Consider the following 26,045-nt stretch of genomic DNA (forward strand, 5'->3'; position numbering starts at 1 on the left):
AGTTATCAGATGCTGAGAATAAACTTCTGATTGCCTGATTTGAAAAGAAAGATAATTTTGCACCTGTTATTATTATTTATTTTTTTATCTGATTGATTATTTACATTTGTTATATCCTTTTTATGTTTTAGAACAGTTTCAATTTGGATCAGAGTAGTTAATGTGATGACCTTGATGGGAACAGACTACATCTACTAAAACTCACATTTATTGCGTCCAAAATTGCATAGGTTTTATATTTAATGAGGAATGAACTTTGCAACTGTAAAAATTTACATTATAAATAGTATGAATGTGTATAGTATGAATACAATCTGGGTGAGGCAGTAAACAAAACAGATTTTAAAATATTAGAACTTTTTATTGTTATCAGCTGACAAATTTGACAAACATTCTTTGTGCATTACATTTAATAAATCAGTTTTACTGCTAAAATACTAAATTTAAATTCACACAAAATATACACCCAACACACAGCTAAGCAGATAATGTACAAAACATCCCTGTGGATACAGGCTGAAATGTGCAATTAGACTTCAACTTCCATTGGAAATTTTATAACCCTTATCATTTACCGATATTTTTTGTTGTTGTTGTTGCCATTTTTCACTCATGTTTTTCTTTTTAGAATTTTCTGATATCATAAACAACTCATTAGTGCAAAATGATATGATTCTTGATGAATCATTCATCTGTATGTCTTGCATTTATACTGACTGTAAACTCATCCTAGACATTATTTAAGAATTTGGAAAGGAATTAAAAATTAAAGGGATGGAAAATATAAGTCAATCAGTAATTGAAACCAAAATGGGAACAATTGCCTTTGAAAAGATGACAAACAACGATTTTATCCAAATTATTGTCAGTCTCTTCTCATTAAGCATTTTATTATCTAATATAACTAACTTATATGAAGGATCTTCAAAGTATGAAAAACACTACTTGCTTCATTATTATGGTTCTTCTCAACAATTGTTTGATTTGCTATTACAGACTTCAAAGGGTTAGTTCACCCAAAAATGAAAATTCTGTCATTAATTACTCACCCTCATGTTGTTCCAACCCCGTAAAACTTTGGTTCATATTCGGAACACAAATGAAGATCTTTTTGATGAAATCTGAGGGATTTCTGTCCCTCCATTGACAGCTACACAACTACCTTGTTCGCTGATCAATATGTATGTGAATAAAAGCCTAAACTCAATCTGTTCATCATACAAGCAAATCTGGACTAAACCGCTCAATTCATATGGTTTATTTTCACGATCTCTTTATGAACTTTTTGAAGCGTCAAAGTGGTAGTTGCGCAACGGTCAATGGAGGGACAGAAAACTCAGATTTCATCAATAATATCTTCATTTGTGTTCCGAAGATGAACGAAAGTCTTACGGGTTTGAAACAACATAAGGGTGAGTAATGAATGACAGAATTTTCCTTTTTGGATGAATTATCCCTTTAAAACATCCCAAAGAAAAACAATATTCACAAAACTGCTTCTGATTTGCTTGATTTAGACTTGATTGTTTGGTCTGTTTATCTTCGTTGACTGACTTCATAAAACTGACGCAAGTTTCTATTAGGTATCTCTTGTTATTACAGGCAAAACAAAAACCTGTCAGCTGCAACAACTGCCGCATCATCTGGAACAATCGAGTTTTGATTCTCTGAGCTGATTAAATCTTGGATTATGATAATATTAAAGTGCTTATTATTTCATCGCAACTGCTCTCGCATCAAAAAGGAAAGATTACGAGTTTCTGAACGTGCAGGTGCCATGTTCTGATGGGACTCACACCTGCTGACAAGAGTAGACAAACTAAGCTATGCTTCATTCTCAGATAACTTCTGAGGGGATATGAGGAGCTAATATTGTCACAGTTATTGAAGCTATTAAATTGTCTGAACTTCTTAAATCCTGCTATTCAAGTCATTGTCTTCGCCCACAGACTTTTATTAAAGTGCTCCGATATTGCTACTGTTTACTTCATCAGACGCATATGAATTCAAACCTCCAGTTAAAATTAAAACATCAGAAGAATTCAAATGTAATGTTTTCTCCCGAAATGTTCACAAAATGGAGTAAACAGTTTATCAGCAGTGAACGTCTGAGTCTTAGTGCAGTTAGAAAGAAAATGTCTCCTCAGGTTGGCTGAAATGTCAAAACAAATCCATAGAAACAAAATGAACCGAAAGCCAGATGGATGGAGAGATGGGAAGCCCATTTTTCAGCGTGACGGTCTCAGCTGCTTTCATCCACCAGCTTGGCTCCGTTGATACCACGGTACGTGACCCTGCTGGGTCGCACCAGAACCCCATGGCCAGGTCGGCAGCTGAAGTAGCGTCGGTTGCCCACAGAACCATCGTTTTTTCCTTTTGGGCTTCGCAGCTCGAGGCCGAGCCAGAGGCCGGGGGCAAAGTCAGCTGTGCCAATGTAGCGGATGGTGCCCATCTCATTGGCACTAATTAGCAAGACCTGCATGCCCAGGTGGAGTTTGACAGTGCCATCTGAGCCAGAGGAGCTGGTGCCACCCACACGGTTAGGCCCTGGGCCAGCGCTGCTGTTCGCCCTTGATGTACCCCTGCCAGCGCTGACTGTGCTCCACCGGCGCCGCAAATTACTGGAACGGTTCCTGAGAGACGACAAAGAGCATTTGAGAATGGGATACAAGGGACTAATTAACGCTACAATGCAATTTTAAGGCGAAAAAGAATTTTCGATTTCAGTCGAAACACTTTTGGTGGGCTGAAAAATCATTGACTCTCTAGAGGTCGACCGATAGTGGATTTTAGTGATAATGATAACTAGAGGTTGGACCACGCTGGCCGATAACGATTAATCAAGTGATAGTTTTTAAAATGGAAACTGAATGAAAACAAACGTAACACATGAAAAACTTCTGGACTTTTATTACAAAAATTTCAAAACAATACTGAACCATGAAAAATATGAATATATTAATTATACCTTGATCATCCATGTTAGTTTATAGTGCATTAACTAATGTTAAGAGATACAAATGTATGTAAAAATGTATTAGTAAATGTTGAAATTTGCAATGGACAATACTTTTATTAACCTTAGAAACTGACTCTTATTTTAAAGTGTTTATCAGTGTTTCAACTGCAGAAAGAAGTCAACAAAACAGCTTGTGAACAATATGTCAAGCAATGTTACATTTACCTCAGGAAAACCATTCAATGTCAGGTAGAAATAAAATAACCCATTTTAGCTAAATACATTCTCTGTATTAGTCATTACATTTTTACTAAACCTGTTGTCTTCATTATTTATGTTTGAATAAATACTATTGTAGTAGAGACATACATACATCATTAAAAAGTTGATATGTGCAATTGAAATGTTTATATACAACCATTTGTTTTTATTTGAGTGTTGGTTAATAAATACATGCAATGAATTAATTGACTATTAAATGAGATTTATTTTCAGTTTCAGTTTTCAGCTTAATGAAAACTTTAATTTCGGTTTTAGTAAAAAAAAAAATACAAAAAAAATAATACTAAGTAATACAAACATTTCTGAGATTATAAATTAATTAATACTAATTATTATATACATTTCTACCAAAAAGTGCCTGTTTTGAAACTAAAGGAATCTTTGAGATTTGGGCTTCTTTAGATTTTGGTCAAAAAAATAAAAAAAATAAAATGGAAATGAGGACAGAAAATTATATGATATAACTCAAACCAACATTTGTTTGAGCACCAAGGTTCAATGTATGCGGAACACATGGACTACCCACGAGCCACAACTCCTCCTAGTGAAACATTCTTTACTTGAAAAAAGGTACAGTCGTATCAACATTATTCCCACCTGCTTGCTTGACCTTTGCGACTTGGTTCTCTCTGAGTGGCGATGGCTGAGGAAGTGCTGAGAGTGCGTCGAATTCCTTAAAACAAACACAAACATGGCAGTTTTATATGAAAAAGGGAATGTCTAAAAACTCGTCAGTCATACAAGATTTGACAGAGGAGAGGGAAACAGACAGCAGTAATGGCTCACCTGTGAAGGAATAGTTCATCCGAGACGAGGACAGCTCTGACAGACAGTCCACTGAGCCATGAATCCTGCTAGTTAAAACAAAGTGAATGTTCAGTATTACTTATTCCACTGCACTTGAACAACTGATGCTCTGGCAGAAAACTGTCAAAACAAATTATTTTACCCTTGCGTATACTCTGTTAGCTGTCAAACAACAAATTTATCACTTCAAAATAGTGACAGTCACATGGGTGTATTTTGACAAATGCTTGTCAAAATTGTCACAAACAATTTGACATGTAAATATGTAGCAGGAACAAAATCACAAACCTTTACACGTTAGGATGGATGGGGGGACGACGGAATGATTCTCCAACGGACAGGTAAAAACTCTTTGAAATGAATATCTTTGAAGTCAACGTGAAACGGTACTCGAAACACATTTTACTTCCATAATTCGATGGAAGCCAGACTTAAATATGAGCTTGCAGTAAATTGTTGAAGACGACAACACATTTACTTGACTGCCAACAACCCCGTTTGAGGAGGCATTATCAAGAGGATGTGGAGGCTGAAGGTCAAGTTCGGTCATATTCGTAATTTAGAGTTTGACAGTTCATATAATACTATCTTCTACTTTCAGATGAAACCTGCGCTCACTTTCTCCTTCCCATCTTTCCTCTGTTGGGTCATCCTCTCTTCCCTCACCCACACGATTCTCATCTCTGGATGTGAACATCTCTGTGAGTATCTCTTCTCTCCTCCTTCTCTCCCTATCTAAACTTCTCTCCAGTCACCCTACCACCTGCCCTCTAGATCCCATGCCCTCACACCTACAAGCCATCTTCTCCTACACTTTTACCAGCACTCACACACACATCAACACATCTCTCTACACTGGCATTTTCTCTACCGTATTCAAGCAGGCTCAGATAACTACTGTTCAAAAAACCCACATTAAACACGTCACTTGTTGACTGAGACGTTTTCGTCAAGCGCAAACTTATGAATGTGCGCATGTTAAGTAGGCCGGAAGTAATGGTTTATAGTATAAAGTTTCAAGTTTATATGTTTTGTTTCAAAGGTTATACTAAGTTTCAACTATTAGGCAAGGCAAGTCAAGTTTTGGGAAAATTCAAACAGTTATAAAATGAATTAAAAGAGTAAAAAGAAGATACATAGATAAACTTCTTATCTGGCAAAACACCGCTATATCATATTTTCTCAGTTTTACTCTGAGATTTTCCCATGGTGATTTCACTGTGTCTGTGGTGTTCTTTCAGTGCGCCTAAGAAATCTATTGGACGTCTCCAATAGACCCGATTTTCCCCTAAAATCGGACAGGAGGAGCTGTAGGACTGACTCACGGGGTAACCTCGGGTTCACTTTCCCATTAGTCCGCACCCCTAAGATTTGTTCGGAAGCTCTAAGAATGTTCATTTCATTAGTATTTATTTTTCTCACATGCACGTTTCACTTCAGAAGACAATGATGGGGTCATGTGGGTTACTGTCGTGTTCATTTTGTGTGGGTTTTGAAGTCAACTTTGAGGGTTCCATCCACTTGCATTATATCTACTCGCAGAGATGGATTGTTTTTCCAAAAAATCTTTCTTTGTGTTCCACAGAAGTAAAAAAAAGTAATCTGGCAGGGCGTTATGTTGAGTAAATGAAAGAGAGAATTTTCATTTTTGGGTGGAGAATCCTTTTAAGATGAGGAAAATGAATTAAGAAATAAATAGTGGCTATTTCAATTTGAAGAGCCTCTGACAAAATGAAAGGAAGCGGTTGGGATCTCTGCCGGCGTATCTGAGGCTGCCCTGAGGGTTAATTAAGAAGACACAATGAAAGAAAGCTTTTAGAACAATGTGCTTATCAGTCGCTCAGACCCTTTACAAAAATACAATGGGAAAGAAAGAGCGGAATATGGCATAGGTGAATGGTTCTGAATTAAGAATATATGATTCATGACAGATGGAGAAGATACGAACATTGATCATTTGTTGAATAACCAGCAGGGGAATAAAAGCAGTAAAAGGTACAGAGGGACAAATGGAGGGCAGACCGCTGTTGATGGGAAGGATTAAAGTCATAATGGAAGACTGACTGGAGAAAAGTAAATCGAATACAAGGAAAAAAAAGGGTGGATATTTAATTAAAAGAAAGTAGAAAGGAAGTAATTCCTTTCCTATCAAATTAAAGTCAAATAAGTAAAAGTCAAATATAAACTACACTTTCTGAAGAAATGTGACCAAACTTGCCACTCCCAGGGCATTTCTACAGTATGCAATTGCTAAGACTTCTGACTCCTCTTTTAAATACTATTGAATTTTTCACAAATGTTATTGTCTGCCAGAAGTCTAATTGCCAAAAAGTACACCAACAATCAAGGCCGTAACCAGGTTTTGAAAATTAGTGAGGTCCGGGGTGAGGTGCAGGGCCGGATTAAGAATTCAGAGGCTCCTGGGCACAATGTCTTGTAGGCCCCCCCCTTAAGCAGGCCAAATGTATAGTTTGTCCAAGGACATTTTAATTTTGCATTAACAGTTTTAGTTTACTGACTTAAAAGGAACTTTGTTGTACTATGTTGGAGTAAATGATCATTCTTTCCCATAGGATTTTGTAAAACTATGTTGGGTAAACCTCTGTCCCTCTAGGGAGGTTCGGGGGCATGCTCCCCCGTAAGAAAATTTTGTACATTTTAAGGTTAAATGCATCAATCTGATGCTCTTTGAGAGCTCAAAATTAAGAGCTTCAACGGGCTTCAATGAACTGTGCACAAAGAAAAAACATTGACTTGTACCTGGACATTAAAGGGGGCTCAAACATATTTTTTAGTTATGATATAGAGTTTCTGTCTACATTACATTATCACTGGTGTTTTGGATGCCAAACAATTAGTATAATAATGTAATAATGATTTATATAATTATTCCTATGACATAAAATCCATATAGCCTAATAAATGAAAATGAATATTTCAAAAGTATATTTTACATTACACTATAGGAAAATTACAATACTTTTGTCCTAATGTCTTCACTTGCAAGAAATAAACCCTTTGATCGCATGAGCAAAGTGCACACTTTTCTTTAAATCACGCACCACAAACATAATGCCTATATAGGATATTAATTAAAGTCTTGTGCTGTTTTATAAAGCACAAAACCATATCACGGTTTAAATTTGAGTTCATTGGCAAAATATAACGCTAGAGACCTTTATGTTAGGCTATACATTTTACATCTCATGTGTGTTGGGAAAAGGGAGAAGAGCAAGTTCGGCAAAAGGCTGTTTCGAACTCGAGTCGAACGCGTCAAAAGCTACTTAGTTTCAAGCACTTAGTGCAAATATACGCTCCGTTATCGGAAATGTAAAAGAAAAAAAAAGGTTTTTTTTCTTCCCCTCACTTGGGCCCCAAGTGCGCATGGGCCCCTGGGCCCGTGCCCATAATGCCCATTGGGTAATCCGGGCTTGGTGAGGTGTTAAGAATTGTGCTATAGTAACACCCACAAATGCAACTCATTATATACAATATAGCCTAAACTTTAAAATACGCATTCTTTTGTCATTCTTTTTGACATCTCATTTGTCTCCTTCTGATCTCTATCCTCTTCCTCTCTCTTGCTCTCCTCTTTGTCCTCATATCCGTCTTCCTGATCTTTCAATTTAGGCTTTTTTTTTAAAGAAATACATGTAACGTATTTTGCCGGAACATTTTTGCCCTTCTGCACTCTCTCTGTTCTGTCTGTTTTGGAGGATAAACATTGATAATTTAGACCTTCTTTATTGCATCACAATTTGTTATGTAACAATACTGATTACTGTAATAGATTTCCATAATAAACATTGCTATATGGGTAAGTAATAGTAATTTTGTGCTCCAATGCAGTGATTCTCAACTGGTTAGGCCATTGGACCCACATTTTCCCATGGACATTAAGCTGCGACCCTTTTTATAAGGAATTTGACCTATATAGGCCATTCTACAGAATTGGTGCATACTGCTGTCCCACAACCAAAAAACACATTTAAAAAGCATTTAAGTATTCAAATCTTATATGTTTACAAAGATCCTTCTATTATCTATTGAATCCCACAATAATATTTAAAATATCAGTAAGCTTAATATATATAAAATCATCATTTATTGGGTACTTTCAATTGTGAGGTGGCTGTCCCGAACAGTCATGACCGAAACATGTCATCATTGTTATGGTAGTGACAAAAGGGAACACATAATCATTTATTTGGGGGAAATAAACACAATTGTTGTACAGTTATGCAAATCATTAGTATTTTAGTATGTTTTACTAGTGTTTTAGTATGAGAGTTAAAATTCTGTAATTGCTACAAAAACATTACTGTCACTACCGAAAATGTGCCGTCACGACCGGAACGTGGATGTTTTGTCTAAAAAATAAATAAAGTATATTGAATTATCAACTAAGATGTTAGTATGTTTGGTTCAATGTTTATTCAAACTAATGAATCCTTAACTTTGAAATTAGTATGATTAACAATGCCTTTTACAATGAAAGATTGGATTCAAAATACAACAAATCTTATAAATTACACTTGAAATATTGTCAAAATTGTAATTGTTATTGATTTACCTGTGAAAACTTTTTTTTTTTTTTTTTAAATAGCAAAGAAGGTAGATGTAAACAAAATATGAATAGGTCATAAGCCTTATTAAATTATTTATTATTGTGTTTCGGTAGTGACAAATTTGGGAAGAGGAAAAATATTCCAAAACTTTCTGAAAATACAATATATATATATATATATATATATATATATATATATATATATACACTGTATATAAGAATATGACACATAGGCCTACTGATGATGAATAAAGTATATGGTAAGGCTATTAAATAGCAGTTCCAAAATAGTTTTTGTAAATACAAATAAGTTGGTATGTCAGACCACAGTCATTTAGAAATATAGTGCAAAAACACAGTGAAAATAAAGTAGCATTTTGGGGTTAAGGAAACAACAGTTACCATGGTAAATAGCCTACACATGACACATGTAATTTCATGACTTACAAATTGACATCAACTACGATGTTGTTGCATCATGCTTGTAGTTTCTTTTGCGCTTTATTTATAATAAAGTGACATAAAGCGCTCTGCCGCATTTGCGCGTGTAATTGAAGAGGACGCGCAACGAGACTGACAGGACAGGAAAGTACGTTTTTTTTTAGGTGAGAGATTTTTTTATTTCGTAACAAGTTACAAATAACGTTAGAATAATGATACAGATCTGTATTATGCTATTGTTTTTGATAGTGTTGTACATTTCTTACAGATAATTACGATGATCATTGCGTTTGTCTTACCGAATGTGGTATCTTCCTGTCAGCAATTAGTTTGTCTAAGCTTCTTCTTTTTTATTAATGCCACAAAAAACATTAAAAAACAAAAAATAATAATAATCCGAAATAAGTTCAAAGCTTGTGTTTTGGAAAAGAAAATTAATATATCACTAGCCCTAACATTCAACTTCCCACTTTATTAACTTCCTAAAGCGTCGCAATAAATGGGAAAAACGAATCCAAAAAGACGGTGGATCTGGCAACACGGAGGCTGCACTCGCAGCCCCGTTCACTGTTCTACCTTCTCGCAGCGACATGAATTGCAAACACACATATGACGCGGTTTAAACGGCTAATTAATCATTCAGAGAGCTTGAAATTTTATTTTTGAATATAAAAAAATGACCGAGGTCCGGACCTCGGTGACCTCATAGCTGGCTACGGCCATGCCAACAATACCCAAGTTTATCTGTGATACCAGAGTGGCTGGTAAATGTCTTTTGAGGACGAGGGCAGGACGGTTATTTTCGGTGGGGACCGTTACGTCCCTCATGCAGAAAGGACTTACAAATGTCGATGCACAATCTTATTAATGCTTCTGTACAGAAAGGTCGAAATCTCAGTTCAACAATCAAAGACACAGTCGGCTAGAAATAATCACGCTAAAAGTCAGCAAGATACCAGAAATAAGACTCAGTTAAGATGCGGTTGTGGCTGCAAATTCTCCACGGTGCACTTGCCTCTGAACTCGTGAGGGTGGGGCGAAGACTCCGTGTTTAGGAGGACAGCTGAAGTATCGTACTCCTCCAACTGATCCGTCATTCTTTCCGCTCGGCTTGTCCAACTCAATCCCCAACCAAAATCCTGTCAGGGACACAAACACACACACACACACACACACACACACACACACACACACACACACACACACCGTGTATAAGCACACACATTTTGAGAAATGTAGCGATTCTCTTGCCGACCTGAGCTTTGGTAAACAATCTCCAATCTGTCATCTCTCAGTACAGCTCGAGTCTAAACAAACGAATATCAAATCCTGCGATTTGAGTAAATCCAGCTATTCCTTCCAAAAGCTTTGTGATGCTTTGTAATGCAAGGACAAATAGTTGCTTTTTAGTAAACAAAGCACAAAGCACAGGGTGAGTTGTATTCTATAAATGTGTGAATAGCAGATGAAAAGGGCACATTGAGAGGAAGATGGATTTCACCTTAAGGTACCCTATCAATAAAATGGCACGGATAAAAAAAAAAAAGAAAAAAAAAGAAAACATGAATATAAAGTCGTTACTGTCTTGTTGAAGTGGTTCTTTTCCAGCAGCAAAATTTAAGTCAGCTGCTTAAATTTCCAAGTCCAAAGCCTTCATAAGCAACTATCGACTCCTGACATGTGACGTGTCACTTTTTCTGACATGTGTTGAAAAAGATGTCAAGCTTCATGCCGCATGTGTTTCATTATCGAAGTGTAACGATGGTCAACCTTAGCAGGGGTTGGATGTGCTTACGGAGCAATAGCTCTCATTCTGTCTGAAATAATAAGTAAATCATAGCGTAGCTGTCAGGCGGAGACCTTGTACAATTTTTTTTCATTTTTTTTCCACAAATCATAAATATTGGTCACTCTTTACATCTGTCTGTGGGTTTTGCAAATATCTAACTAATGAAAAGTATTAAAAAGAGCTTGTGACTAAACCTCGTAACTCCATTGGATCCTCAATCTGTCAGTCAAACCTCGTAACTTCTTCACTCAAGAAGAAACAATATTTATATAAAGGCTAATGTTTTATGTGAATATGGGAAAAGCGTAATGCCCACAAAGCTACAATAAACTTTATAACCTGTGAGTTGATGAAAACGTAATGAGATGGACTTACTGCCTCAAAGACATGTCTAAAAATCTCAAATTCACTGGTCAAAAACCTTGTAACTCAATTTCAGCTTGATGTTGATAAATTGTAACTAATATGACGACACATGCAGGTGTCTGACCATATATAAATACATTAGTTTTATTTAAACTATATGGTAGATGCTTGTATCATGTGTACAGTCATGGTCAGAATTTTTGGGACCCTTGGTAAATATGATCATAGAAGGCTGTGAAAATAAATCTGCATTGTGTGTTCTTTTGATCTTTAATTTAAAAAATTCTCACTTTTCATTGAAGTAAAACAACTGAAAGCGGGGGGATATCATATTATGAAATAATATATTATTTTATTTTTTCTCTAATACACGTTGGCCACAATTATTGGCACCCCTAGAAATTCTTAAGAGTAAAATATCTCTGAAGTATATTCCCATTCATATTAACATTTTGTCCAGCAATGACTTCTTGTTTCACAGGAGTATAAATATGAGGAAACAAGGCCAAAATCCCTTAATCATCCATCACAATGAGTAAAACCAAAGAACCATTAATCCATTCATTACATACCATATGTATATATATATATATATATATATATATATATAGAAAGTGGCTGCAAGAAAGTTAAAAGTATTGAAAATTCCCATTTCCAACATCAGGGCAATAATTAAGAAGTTCCAATCAACTAAAGATGTGGTGTAGTCTTGGATTCAGAAAGCTTGAAAAAACGTATCAAACAGCACCTACATCACCACATGTTGTTTGGGAGGGTTTCAAGAAAAACTCCCTTCCCTCATCCAAAAACAAACTCCAGCATATTCAGTTGTCAGACACGATTGGAACTTCAAACGGGACCGGCGTCTATGCTCAGATGAAACTAAAAAAAGAGCTTTTTGGCAGCAAACCCAACAAATGGGTTTGATGTAAACATGGATAAAAAGGTACTCCATGCCCATGGTTAAATATACTGCTAGATCTTTAATGTTGTGGGCCTATTTTTCTACCAGAGGTCCTGGACTTCTTGTTCAGATACATGGTATCATGGATTCTATCAAATACCAACAGATAAAAACTCAAAATTGACCGCTTCTGCTAGAAATATTAAAACGGGAATCAGCTGGATCTTCCATCAGGACAGTGATCTAAAACAAACATCAAATTCAATGCACTGTCACGGAGCACAAAATGAAGCTTCTGCCATGGCCATCCCAGACCCCTGACCCCTGACCTGAACCCTATAGAAAATGAGAGGGCTGAACTGAAGAAAAGAAGCGCCAACATGGATCTGGGAATCTGAAGGATCTGGAGAGATTCTGTATGGAGGAATGGTTTCTGATCTCTTGTCATGCGTTCTCCAAACTCATCAGGCATTATAGGAGAAGACTCAGAGCTGTTCTCTTGGCAAAAGGAGGTTGCAAATAGAACTGAATAAATGAGTGCCATTAATTGTGGCCAATGTGTTTAGGAGAAAAACACATTTCATAAAGAGATTTTCCCCCCATTTTCAATTTGTTTACTTCAACAAACGTTTTTTTTTTTTTTTATGAAAGGATCAAAAGGATTAACAATGCATATTTATTTTCACAGGCTTCATTGTTCCCATTTACCAAGGGTGCTAATAATTCTGACCAGGACTGCATAATGTATTTTATTATATTTTGTCCCTGCTGTGCATATAATTGAGCATTGGCCAATATAATATGTGTCCTAGAAAGCTATGACAGACTTCTCTCCAAATCTGTTTTTAGCTTTTCCAATTGATTTTGATGAAATTACTGTGCTTCCTGAAACATGAAAGTGCTCTCCAGAAAAAGCTGAGTTCAACAGCACTCAGGGGTCATTAATTAGCAGACTAGAGTAAGCGTTTTAAGGCTTTTTATGGGAATAGTTTAGCTACTCTTGTTTTCCAAACCATGAACCAGCAGCATTCAGGCATAAATATTCAATCACATTATGTCAAATAAAATGTATTTAATGAACAAATCTTCAATATATATATATATATATATATATATATATATATATATATATATATATATATATATATATACAGTGAGGAAAATAAGTATTTGAACACCCTGCTATTTTGCAAGTTCTCCCACTTGGAAATCATGGAGGGGTCTGAAATTGTCATCGTAGGTGCATGTCCACTGTGAGAGACATAATCTAAAAAAAAAAATCCAGAAATCACAATGTATGATTTTTTAACTATTTATTTGTATGATACAGCTGCAAATAAGTATTTGAACACCTGTCTATCAGCTAGAATTCTGACCCTCAAAGACCTGTTAGTCTGCCTTTAAAATGTCCACCTCCACTCCATTTATTATCCTAAATTAGATGCACCTGTTTGAGGTCGTTAACTGCATAAAGACACCTGTCCACCCCATACAATCAGTAAGAATCCAACTACTAACATGGCCAAGACCAAAGAGCTGTCCAAAGACACTAGAGACAAAATTGTACACCTCCACAAGGCTGGAAAGGGCTACGGGAAAATTGCCAAGCAGCTTGGTGAAAAAAGGTCCACTGTTGGAGCAATCATTAGAAAATGGAAGAAGCTAAACATGACTGTCAATCTCCCTCGGACTGGGGCTCCATGCAAGATCTCACCTCGTGGGGTCTTAATGATCCTAAGAAAGGTGAGAAATCAGCCCAGAACTACACAGGAGGAGCTGGTCAATGACCTGAAAAGAGCTGGGACCACCGTTTCCAAGGTTACTGTTGGTAATACACTAAGACGTCATGGTTTGAAATCATGCATGGCACGGAAGGTTCCCCTGCTTAAACCAGCACATGTCAAGGCCCATCTTAAGTTTGCCAATGACCATTTGGATGATCCAGAGGAGTCATGGGAGAAAGTCATGTGGTCAGATGAGACCAAAATAGAACTTTTTGGTCATAATTCCACTAAACGTGTTTGGAGGAAGAAGAATGATGAGTACCATCCCAAGAACACCATCCCTACTGTGAAGCATGGGGGTGGTAGCATCATGCTTTGGGGGTGTTTTTCTGCACATGGGACAGGGCGACTGCACTGTATTAAGGAGAGGATGACCGGGGCCATGTATTGCGAGATTTTGGGGAACAACCTCCTTCCCTCAGTTAGAGCATTGAAGATGGGTCGAGGCTGGGTCTTCCAACATGACAATGACCCGAAGCACACAGCCAGGATAACCAAGGAGTGGCTCTGTAAGAAGCATATCAAGGTTCTGGCGTGGCCTAGCCAGTCTCCAGACCTAAACCCAATAGAGAATCTTTGGAGGGAGCTCAAACTCCGTGTTTCTCAGCGACAGCCCAGAAACCTGACTGATCTAGAGAAGATCTGTGTGGAGGAGTGGGCCAAAATCCCTCCTGCATTGTGTGCAAACCTGGTGAAAAACTACAGGAAACATTTGACCTCTGTAATTGCAAACAAAGGCTACTGTACCAAATATTAACATTGATTTTCTCAGGTGTTCAAATACTTATTTGCAGCTGTATCATACAAATAAATAGTTAAAAAATCATACATTGTGATTTCTGGATTTTTTTTTTTAGATTATGTCTCTCACAGTGGACATGCACCTACGATGACAATTTCAGACCCCTCCATGATTTCTAAGTGGGAGAACTTGCAAAATAGCAGGGTGTTCAAATACTTATTTTCCTCACTGTATATATATATATATATATAAACACAAGCCTTAATACAGCGGTACGTCAGCTCATGGGACATTGGCTTATTCAACAAAATACAAATTGATGATAAAAACCGATCCTTCAAAGAATTAACAGTATTGAGTTGTTCTCCCTGTTTCAAAGTATTAAACCCATGTGTCTCAACTGTTCATAATCCACAGTGCTCGCTGAACCTGAATCTTGATTTTATTAGGTTCAATATCAGCTGAGTCAGCATTCACAATCATGGACAATATGCAATAAATGTTGTTCTCAGTTCACCAATATGTATAAATCTGTTCTCCATTCAGTCCTTCACTCCTGACTTTAGTAATAAAGGGGTTACACTTTATTTTAAGAGTGCACTTGTTACAGTGTAATTATGCATTGTAATATTTATCATCATGTTTTTACTATAGGGCTAGGGTTAGGGTTAGTTGCTTGTAATTATGCAGTATTTACTGTTATTACTAAAGTAAGTACATGTTTTTCATTTTTTTTTTTTTTTTTTAACATGCTAATTACAATACAAATGCTACAATCTAATCATTTCTTTTATTTGGCATGCCTCGAGTTTTCATTTGTATAATCTGAGCTCTAAAAGGATGTAGCTGAAGGTTCTTGAAACACAACGAGTGTCTTTGAAATTCTGCAAAATATCTGATGTATTGCAGTAAATACAGTGACTAACTTCACAGTGCTGAAGAACTGCTGAGGTCACCTGAGAGTACCAGTTCCATTAAGCGGATAACCTTTATACGGTATACATTTAAAAAACGGCTGCATTCAACTTAAAAACCTAGCAGAGTAGCAGACATAAAGTCCCAGTAGAAAGACAGGTAAAGTGTGCGACATGTTAAGTGAATTTGAGAGGATGGCCTTTTACTCATTTATAAAATGTTTCTTTATCCATTGTGTGATATTAGACATATGAAATATGGCTTTAATTCATCCAGAGGTTACATAAAGGAGAGGGATCCAAGTACATTGACAAAGGAGTAGCCATTGAATAGCTCTAAATGTGCAATTAACCCCGACCCTTAGCTATTGTACACTGCAGGAGATTGTTAGAAAGGCGATAGTGTCATACCTGGAGCAAAACTGGTCTTCCCGAAAAACCGCACAATCCCTGTCCTTTGTCCAACCACCAATACACGCTCCCCTAAATGCACATCTGAGCTCTCATATGCTGTGCTGCTGGCTGAAGGGGTTCTGCTGCGAGCAATTCCTGATGAAAGAAAAGAAAAGAACATTTTTTATTTCAAAACATCTCATAATATCTAGATGCACTAATAAAGGGATAGTTCACCCAAAAGTGTGTTACTCTTTTGGCTTAAGTCGACTTGCGTACGGCCGTCTGCCGGAAGCTAGTTATTTTAGTCGATACAGTTTTAAATATGGATATTTTTCTTACATGAACGCATCGCTTCACTTCAGAAGGCCTTTATTAACCCATCAGAGCTGTGTGGAGCACTTTTATCATGGATGGATGCGCTTTGATGGACTTCCAAAAAAATATACCAATTGACTCCCATTATAAAGCTTGGAAGAACCAGGACATTTTTTTATTATAACTCTGATTGTATTCGTCTGAAAGAAGAATGTCATATACACCTAGGATGGCTTCAGGGTGAGTAAATCATGGGCTAATTTTCATATTTGGGTGAACTATCCCTTTAATATCCATCTAAAAACATCACACATTTTACATTCAAAACCTAGAAGAGAGTAGAGGGTAAGTTGCATCAATCGTTAACGTGTATCATAATATTTATGTGTCATGTGACCAGATATTTAGAAAGGTTACTTAGAAAAAGTTACAAAAAGGTTACAGTTACTTACATTAAAAAACCTTCTCATGACTAGTTCATTGATATCTTTATACAATGCAAATAATGTACACTGCAAAGACTCTGCAAATGGATAATGCATAAATAAGTATTTATATTTTAATTATTTTGATAAACAACTCACTTATGTTCATTTATTTGCTGTGGGATTAGTCTTTGCCCTTGAGGGTGATGCAAGACTGTGTTTGGAACCTGATCCCTCATTAGGGTTGACTTTGTGATAATGAAGGTGCACATAGCTATTTACAAATACATATTCAAGGCTAATTACTGTAGATGGTCAAAAGTAATGTACCAGAGTGTGGGGTGGTGGTGAGGGAACGGGAGGGCGGAGGAGTAGATATGGTGCTCGGAGGAGTCCGTTCCTGCCATGGGCGCAGAGGTGGTCTTTGTCGTGGTGGTGGTCTTGGTGGACGTCTGGAAGCTTGTCTGGAGTCCAAAGAAGAAGAGGAGGTGGAACAACTGAGTGAAAGAAGACCTGTGCAGAGGTGAGAAAGGACAGAGTGGAACTGTAACAAAGCAGATTTAAAAAATGAAGAAGATTACCACAATTGCTACAATATAAAGATGGATTACAGGCACACACTTTTGGGGGAAACAAGAAAATGCATGACAAATTTGACTTCACTGATCATAAAGTTGTAAATTTATGACACTTTTACTGGGTCTCTACGAACAGAATTTGACAAAATTGTCCATGCAGTCTAAGCATATCCTGATGTCTATACCAAGTTTTGTTATGCTTGGACTTTGTTTGGATGGAGATATATATATATATATATATAAAAAAAAGTTCATTCCAAACAGCAAAAAAATAAAATAAATAAATAAATAAATACTGGAACGGAAAATGCATATTCTGTAGGTATGGTCACATTAGCAAAATTGTGCAGGCAAAAAAGTTTCACTGTCTATTATAAATCGTGTTGCGATACATGAAGCACAGCTCACACAGAAGTCACTTTCAAACCAATCAGCTTTCTGTTGGTCAACGCATTCACATGACCAGGAACAGCTGCAAAATCATGTGGAATCCTATTGAAATGACTGTGAACATTCGCAGAACAAAGGGAATTTGGGCACACCTTAAAGGCCCACGGAAGTGCTTTGGAACGTTCAGCGTTATTCAGTGTGTTGACATCATTTACACTTAAACACAAAGACAGGGAGGGACATCGCTCAGCTCCTCCCCTTTTTTAAAATGGCCAATAGCGTTTTGTTCATATCACAGCTGGGCCAAAGCCGATGAGCTCGGTAAAGCTGCATTTGACAGCTTGACATCCACAGGCTAATAGAATCCCCTTTTAGATTTAATATAAAACTATTACTAAAACAAAACACAGAACATAATCATGCTGACGATGTGCAGTTTGTAATTAATGTTGGTGCATGACACCGGCGTTACCTCTTGAACTCGTCAGTACTGTCTCTAATGGCCATATCGCTTTAAAATATAGCATTCTGTGTAGAATTGAAATGGGTCCGATACGTTTTCTGGTGTGTGCCGACTCACACATATGATTCACTCTGTGCTCTTGTGTCTCTGGACCGGAGGAGATGTGTGTTCGCCAGTGTTAATTTTGGCAGCCATTTTTGATTTAGTCTTAGTCTTCATCTTCAGACGAAAATGCTTATTGGTCTTAGTCACATTTTAGTCATTTTGTCTTTCATAGTTTTAGTCTAGTTTTAGTTGACGAAAAGTCATTGCATTTTTTGTCAACTTTTAGTCAAACTGCAGTTACCGACATTAATTTTGGTAGCTATTTATATGTAGTCTTTAGACAAAAAATGTCATAATTTTTCTCTCTAGGCCAATTCAATTAAGCTTATGAGAAATTTAAATGAAGGTAACAGGCTGTATTGACATTGCACTCTTTAGCAGTAGCACTTGTGCATTTCTACATACCCATTTTCCTTAGTTCAGTGGTTTTTAGAGTGCCGTACCCCTCTCTTCCACTTAGACTACAGTCACACCTTTTCTATTAAGGGACAGTATTTGCCCCCTTTAATCGATTTTTCCAGTTCAGTTTTTACCTTTATAAGTAGCCTACCTTTATGAAATAAATAATGCTTTAAATTAAACAATGTTCAATAAATATGCAATGATGGTAAAAACGAAGTGATATGGAGTCATTCATTCATTCATTCATTCATTCATTCAGTAACAAAGCAAGGTTGCTATATTTATGAACGGGTCACTGAATCTCACGATTCGTTCAAAGCCACAGATTCGTTCATGCATCACCACTGTGTGCTGCAGTTCTGCTATGGCTTTAGTTGTAAAATAGAGCAATAAGCCAACTGACAATACTGTTTTAAATGTAGTAGGCTACATCACTTAATACCCTTCTGTTTGTTGAACTGTTGTATAAAATCAATGTCACATTTGAAATCGTGTGGATATTCAGGAAACATTGCATTCTTGTTCAAAAACACTGTTGGATGTCAGCCTGCATTTTGATCGCGGATTTCAGTCGTACAAACAGCGCGGCTCGTGGCAGAACACAGACGGACTAAATGAGAAATTACACTTTAATTTAAGTATAAAATCTCAAATGAAGATCGCTAAACTCTAGCTTACATGTCTGTGTTTTCAGATCATCGGCGGATTCCGCGCTACTTCAGCAGTGTACATGGGGAGCGCGCGCGCGCATGGTTGCCAGATACTATTGAAAAGACCGGGTAGAAAACGTGTTCTTTTAACAGAAAAGCTCTGACTGGGGATTTAAATTATTAAAATCTGGCAACCATATGCCTGAACGCTCGTAAAAACAATCAATGTGTTGTATTTGACTCAAACAAGTGGTTTTGGTCAATTTTTAAAATTGTTTTAAACACATTTCAGTCTCGTCTTTTTTCGTCAACGATAATGCATGTGTTGATATAGTCACAGTTATCGTTTAGTGACGTGGGTGTCGTCTCTCATCGTCTCGTCTTAGTCAGGGAAAAAAAGGTCGTCAACGAACATTTTTCGTCATAGTTTTCGTTAACGAAATTAACACTGGTGTTCGCTGTGGCGGTTTATGTGACACTAACGTAAAACTAGACTTCATTTGCCCCAATCGAAAGCATATTTACACTGTATGAATCGTTCCCTATCCCCTATATAGTGCACTGCACCATTCACCATGTAGAAAACAGTAAATGTGTGAACAAGTAACTGATTTCAGCCGCAGCTTCAGCATTTATTTATAATGTAGGGGGCGGGACTTCAGATTCTAGAGAGCATTTGATTGGACAGAAAATTTGATGAGAAGCTGAAGTGCAGAGTGATGTCATCAAAATCGTTGATCCATTTTGACGGAAGTGAGAGACTGTAAGTTCTGAATGCTTATTTCTTCTAAATGTGAATTTTATCATTGTTTTGGAGCACACTATCTTATAGATAACAGTAAGGCTAACATATTCATACCAAAAGCCAAAAAACTGAAATGTTGCTTTCATGGGGGCTTTAAGACCATTTGGTTTGAAGGCACATAGCAAGATTTCAGAGGGACATTTTGATTCTAACCCAAACTCATATTATAAGCATATTACTAACCCACATTGTTACGCCACCTAGTTTAGGATGTGTCTGGTGATTGGGATTTCCTATTCAATCAAGGTGCAATACAGTTGCATGCTCTAGTCTCTCAGAACTGTGGAGGAGCCACTGATTCTGGAGGTGAAAGTGCACAGAAATTGCAGTAAAAAGCATTCAAAGTGAGCCTGATTTTGAGTTTGATGTGTGGAAAAAATGTCAGGGGGACTGACTGATAAAGTTCACACATTATTTAAAAGCCTAAATGTGAAATAACACTATTTGTTCACAGCAGAAATTAAATATATAGTTTCATATTTGTTAAAGCTGTATTTTGTTGTTTTATTAATATTAATGATGCAGACAACAGTGGGAATATTATGTGTGTGCTGTCACTTTTAAGACCGACTGCACGGACCGAAAAAACTGACAAACATCCGATATTTTTTTAACTGTTCACTGAATAACTGTTCACTTATGACATAAACGAGAGAATATTTGCCAAGATGGGCATTTAGACACAATTTTGTGTTTATGTTCATGATCAATCAATTCGGTGTTCGACTTGCGTCTCTCTATCTCTCTCTCTCTGCCAAAGCAATATACATATACAAACATATAGATAAATAAAAGGAGGGAAGAAAACATTTCCATATTACACAAATGTATCTATGTATCTCAATAAAAAAATAAAAAAATATATAAAAAAAAAGAAATTATTTATATATATAAGTACAGAGAGTAGTTTGAAGGGAAAAGAGGGTTCAGCCCTTGTCCCTCATATGATGGCAGGAAGACACATACTGCACTCTCTGGCTCTCCAGCTCTGCTTGTGTCGGCCCGTCTCCACACAGAGATGTTGTCTTTACTTGTCTGTTCTCTGCCGGTGCTCGTGGATGGTGTTGTTGTAGTTGGTGGATGGTATGGTGTGATGCTGCTGCTGACTTTCCTCTTGAGGCTCTGAGGGGCTTGATGAGATTGTGGGGTTGCAGGAGTGAAGGAGCTCAGTGGTTGTGTGCTGACACACTGCTGATGTTGAGCTGATGTTGGGATATGTTCAGGAGTGAAGGAGCTCAGTGATTGTGTGCTGACACACTGCTGATGTTGAGCTGATGTTGGGATATGTTCAGGAGTGAAGGAGCTCAGTGATTGTGTGCTGACACACTGCTGATGTTGAGCTGATGTTGGGATATGTTCAGGAGTGAAGGAGCTCAGTGATTGTGTGCTGACACACTGCTGATGTTGAGCTGATGTTGGGATGCGTTCAGGAGTGGAGGTGCTCAGCGATGTTGTCTCTCAAGGCCTATATCTCGGGAGATGCAGAAGTGCAGAGGAGTTCTTGAGCTGGGGTCAGTGTTGGTGTCCATTGTGTTGCAGAGTCACTCCTCAGTGCTTCTCTTCACTTCAGGATCTTTTTTAATCTTCTGAACCTCCAATTTAAGGTTTTTGAAGTTCCTCTGGAATTCATTAAAGGCTGGTTTCTGGTCCCTGGACCATGATTGTCCCATTATGATAGAGGTTCACAATCAGCTTTGTGTCGTTGTCTCCTTCCAGACTCTCTCACTCTCTCACTCTCTGCGAGTCCCAATTTTCACCTCTTCTTCTGTGTTTAAAATTGCTTGAATGTGTAAATTGGCAAGACGAAACACGTCCAAATTATAAACTTTCACTCTATGATGGCTAAATTAAGCAGTTAAACCGCGAATCACATGCGTGCCGAACCGTTGTGCCTAATCCGTACAGATCAACTGTGATCCACTCCACCCCTAATTTACATTAAGTTAAACTTTAACACATCCACGCTGTTACTTGTGTCACCAATATTGTAAGCTCTCACTGAAATTAACTGACTTTTGGCCCCTTTGACACTGCATATTGCTGTCAATATGAATGTCTCTTGATGAGACAAATGTTAAAATATTATTAAGCTGCCATTCATATTTGCAGGAGAAGCATCACATGAATTAACACTAGATTTAATCCAACTAAGCTTTATTAAATGTAATTTTAAATGGTCAAACCAATTAAATAACTAACCAGTGATTATCATACTAAATAATTAGCAGGTGAGTAAAGCCCTTTTTTTCACAAAAAAAAAATGGATATAAAAACTGAACAGGCAAGTATCTGACACAGAAATTGAGGCCTGCCAACATCTAAAGGTCGTGACATGTTATGAGAATGCTGCTAAACAATTTGCTTCCCAGTTGACTGGGTGAATTTCAAACAATTTATTTTGGCTGAATGACAAAACTTCAAACGTTCCTTGAAAATTAACAAAATAATATTCTATTTCTAACATTATAGGAAGAGAGGCCATAATAACACTACGTTCAGTCAGCATTTTTGGGAAAATCATCACCTTGTTGGTCTACAGATATAATAATAATAATAATAATAATAATAATAATAATAATAATAATAATTCAAAGGTAGCTGCTGATATGGCTGATACAATATAATAATGATATATGATATAATCTCTAGGTATGGCTCAGATCCCTTTTCCATTGCAAGCATATGGGATTTTGTCTTCTATTTTATGGTCTGCCAGAAGAAAATCATGAGCCTGATGGCTTTGAAAAATATCATCTCCTCAACAAGCAGTGATTTGATTTGAGTTATAATCCATGTCCACGGCTCAAACTGTGCAGGACGAGATTCATGCCAAATTTGAATACATACTGTAGGGTAAGAGGTTTGTTAATTTTTGTTGCACTTGCAGTAACTTCTAATAAAACACCAAATTACCAATAACATACCAGAAACCGACATTTATCAAAGTCACTTTGCTTAATTATTTTAGCATTCCAGCCCTTTTAAATGTAGTCTTTGAAGCCTATCTGAGTTCCAGCCAAATGTTAATCATACGGAAGCATGGAAAAGTGCCCAAGCCTTGGCACAGCATTGCAGACATCTACCAAGACCTAAAAACGTTATCTACTGCACTTAAATGACCAAGAAATAGGCCACACGAGAGAAGCAGCTTTAACCTTCCAGCTCTTGGAAAGCAGTTTGGAATGAGGTCTCTCATTAAGCCATCATATTCACAGACCTTCATGGGCTAAAGAGTTCATTAATGAAACAAGTTTAGAGGCTAATTGATAAGCGAGAGCCAAGACTTTTGGAATTTACACAGTCTGGTGTTAAAAGTCCAAAAAAGTTATCTAAACCCAAAGTGCTGGACCACACATTTAGGAAATGGCAGTGGTGTTGGATGAATGTAGAAAACATTTAAATTCAAGGACATCATCTTTTTACTGCTCTTGGAGGTAGAGAGCATGAAAAGCATAGACTTAAAGAAATGTTACTTAAAAAAAAAGAAAGAAAAAAGAAAGAAAAAAAAGATAATATTGCAAACACAAGCAATATAGTGTTGAAACTGACAAAAAGCCTTTGCTCTTTTTTCTGGTTGTCAAACATTAACAAACCCAGCAGTCCATAGTTAAAGGTGTATAGTTAATGATTTATGAGAAACACTGTTGAAAGTAGGGCTACACGATGTATTGTTTTAGCATCGATATCGCGATGTGCGCATCCACGATAGTCACATCGCAGGATGTGCGATGTCAAGAATAGGTATCGTAGTTGATCCGCGATTCATGATCCGTACGGGCCAGCTGCTCCCCGTCCCTTAACGCATGTGATTCGCTGATTAATTGCAAAGTTTAACCATCATAGAGTGAAAGTTTTTAAGTCCTGTCAGTTTAAACATCACGCGCAAGAAGTGTGCGCACGCAGAGCCGGGCAGACACAAAGTTCAGTGCTCTTTTCTCTTATTTCTGAGCTTGAACGGACACGAGAATCAAGTCAGAATGCCCGTCTCGGTGAATATCCTCATAAACACAGTCGGTTATTAATTTTTTTGGCAGCCGCCAAAGCGAATTTTGGTCCCGCCAAAGCCTTATTTGATCGGTGAGTGATGTAGAATAGAATGACTGTTGCGCTTGACAGGGCGCATATAAGAGAGAGAAAGAGAGAGAGAGAGAGAGAGAGAGAGAGAGAGAGAGAGAGAGAGAGAGAGAGAGAGAGAGAGAGAGAGAGAGAGAGAGAGAGAGAGAGAGAGAGAGAGAGAGAGAGAGAGAGAGAGAGAGAGAGAGAGAGAGAGAGCGCGCACCGTCATCAAACAACACGAGCGCTGTCTTGCTCTCTCTCCCTCGCGCATATTAATCAAAATCAATTGACGCGATGGTAAAAGGTCGGAAGACCGAAGTTTCACGTGGAGCATTCAGAGATTTTTTTCTCCTGAATTACCGTGGGGTGTGAATTTTGCTAAAAAAAAAAAACGTTGCCTTATCTTCTTTTCTGCATTTCTGCGTTTCTGCACATTCAGCTGACATAAACCACTTTTTCAATAAACGAAAAAACCTATCCAGTGATGAAATGTTTTCAGTGTTGACACAAATCTTGTGCGATGTCCTAAACTGCCGAGATAATCACACAACGTGTGCCGTAGGCTACACGTCCACAAATGACAGGTCCGATTCGCGAACTAATGACTCATTTGAACCGATTCACTTTAATCTGGTGAAATTGTTTTCATATCACAATATATATCTCAGAAAAATAAAATATTGCAATGTCATTTTTTCCCAATATCGTGCAGCCCTAGTTGGAAGTGGATTGGACTGATGGGGGATGAGAGAGAGTGAGATTTGAAAAAAGACTGTAGAAAGAGAGATGGCTGAGAGACATCACAATTGAGAAAAGCTCAGAGGAATATCACTGGGAAAAGAAGGGTTATGATCAGGCAAGAGCTTTAGGACCCGCGTTAATAATAGAAAAGCTTTCCAGTGCTGGAGAGACCTAAGCGGGAAGAGCTGAAAACGGACGTGTGGTTGCGTTGTTTCTGATCCACTGGTTTTGCTGTTTCACAGAACCAAGATTTGCTGTTGTTGTAATGTTAGCTCTAGTAACAGCACAGTTTTTAATGTGTCATAGTTTGTCTGGAGCTGCTGTGCTGCTGGCAACTAACAATTATCTCTTGCTTGTACATACTCTTGTAAACTGTATGTTCATGTTTTGTTATTCCTTGTTCATTTGTCATCTTCACTTTATTTTACATTAAGCATTATTTTGCTTGGTTTCAGCAATGATAAAGAGACATTCGCTCTTGCATTGTGTGTTTGTGCATTTTAGGGGCGGAGCAATGAAGGGAGGGGTGTGTTTGTGTGAATTGATTTCAAATATCAACAGTGTTTCTCAGAAATCACTTACTGCACCTTTAATGTCATGAACTTCACCTATAGATAGAGTCAGGCAAAAAGGAAATGCTAGCTTTGAGAAATATGTCTCTTTGCAGATGCTATTTGCTATAGTCTTAGCTTGTGCAATTACATTTTGAGTAAGTACTGTATATACAAATACTTTTTCAGTTTTGAGGCCACAGTTGTTCCAAAACATATGAAGCATGTACAACAGGGAATGTACATCATGTTCAACACCACAAAAACAAAAGCATTTGAATCATTAGTCCCGTACACAAGGCCCGCTCAAAGAAGTCACATCCACTGGAGTGTTACGACACACACTCCCCAAGGACCCCTTAAAATGCTAATATATGCACAGTGAGAACACCAAAACAACCAAGATGGTGTCATCCCTGACCTTTACAAACATTATTAAGACTAAACAGTTCAATATTATCACTGGAATAATATTGCATAAACAGACAGCTATTACTAAGGCAGAGAAAACACTGTAGAGCATTATGAATCTGTACTTGGCTACACTAGAGGTCTTGCTGGCGATCTACAGGTAAGATATTAAAGTAAAGATATTGTGTTTTACAGTGACTTT

General features: G+C 37.4%; 1 protein-coding gene across 4 annotated transcripts in view; it reads right to left on the reverse strand.

Moving 5' to 3' along the window:
* Positions 1–340: 340 nt before the first annotated feature.
* Positions 341–26,045, reverse strand: part of LOC311071656 (CAP-Gly domain-containing linker protein 4) — a 57,990-nt gene continuing 32,285 nt past the window's right edge. For 2 of the 4 annotated variants that reach the window (XM_084096118.1, XM_084096116.1), the window contains exons 10-15: positions 17,022–17,204; positions 15,967–16,104; positions 10,072–10,195; positions 4,028–4,092; positions 3,839–3,914; positions 341–2,633 (exon numbers count right to left, since the gene is read on the reverse strand). In XM_084096118.1, the coding sequence (XP_083952244.1) occupies positions 2,243–2,633; positions 3,839–3,914; positions 4,028–4,092; positions 10,072–10,195; positions 15,967–16,104; positions 17,022–17,204 (977 nt within the window). In that variant the 3' untranslated portion in view covers positions 341–2,242. Of the gene's footprint in view, positions 2,634–3,838; positions 3,915–4,027; positions 4,096–10,071; positions 10,196–15,966; positions 16,105–17,021; positions 17,205–26,045 lie in introns of all 4 variants that reach the window. The other 2 variants (XM_084096117.1, XM_084096115.1) reach the window with 1 other exon arrangement.

The sequence above is a fragment of the Abramis brama genome (genome assembly GCF_963993115.1).
Source record: "Abramis brama genome assembly, chromosome: 21".
Taxonomy (NCBI): Eukaryota; Metazoa; Chordata; class Actinopteri; order Cypriniformes; family Leuciscidae; genus Abramis; species Abramis brama.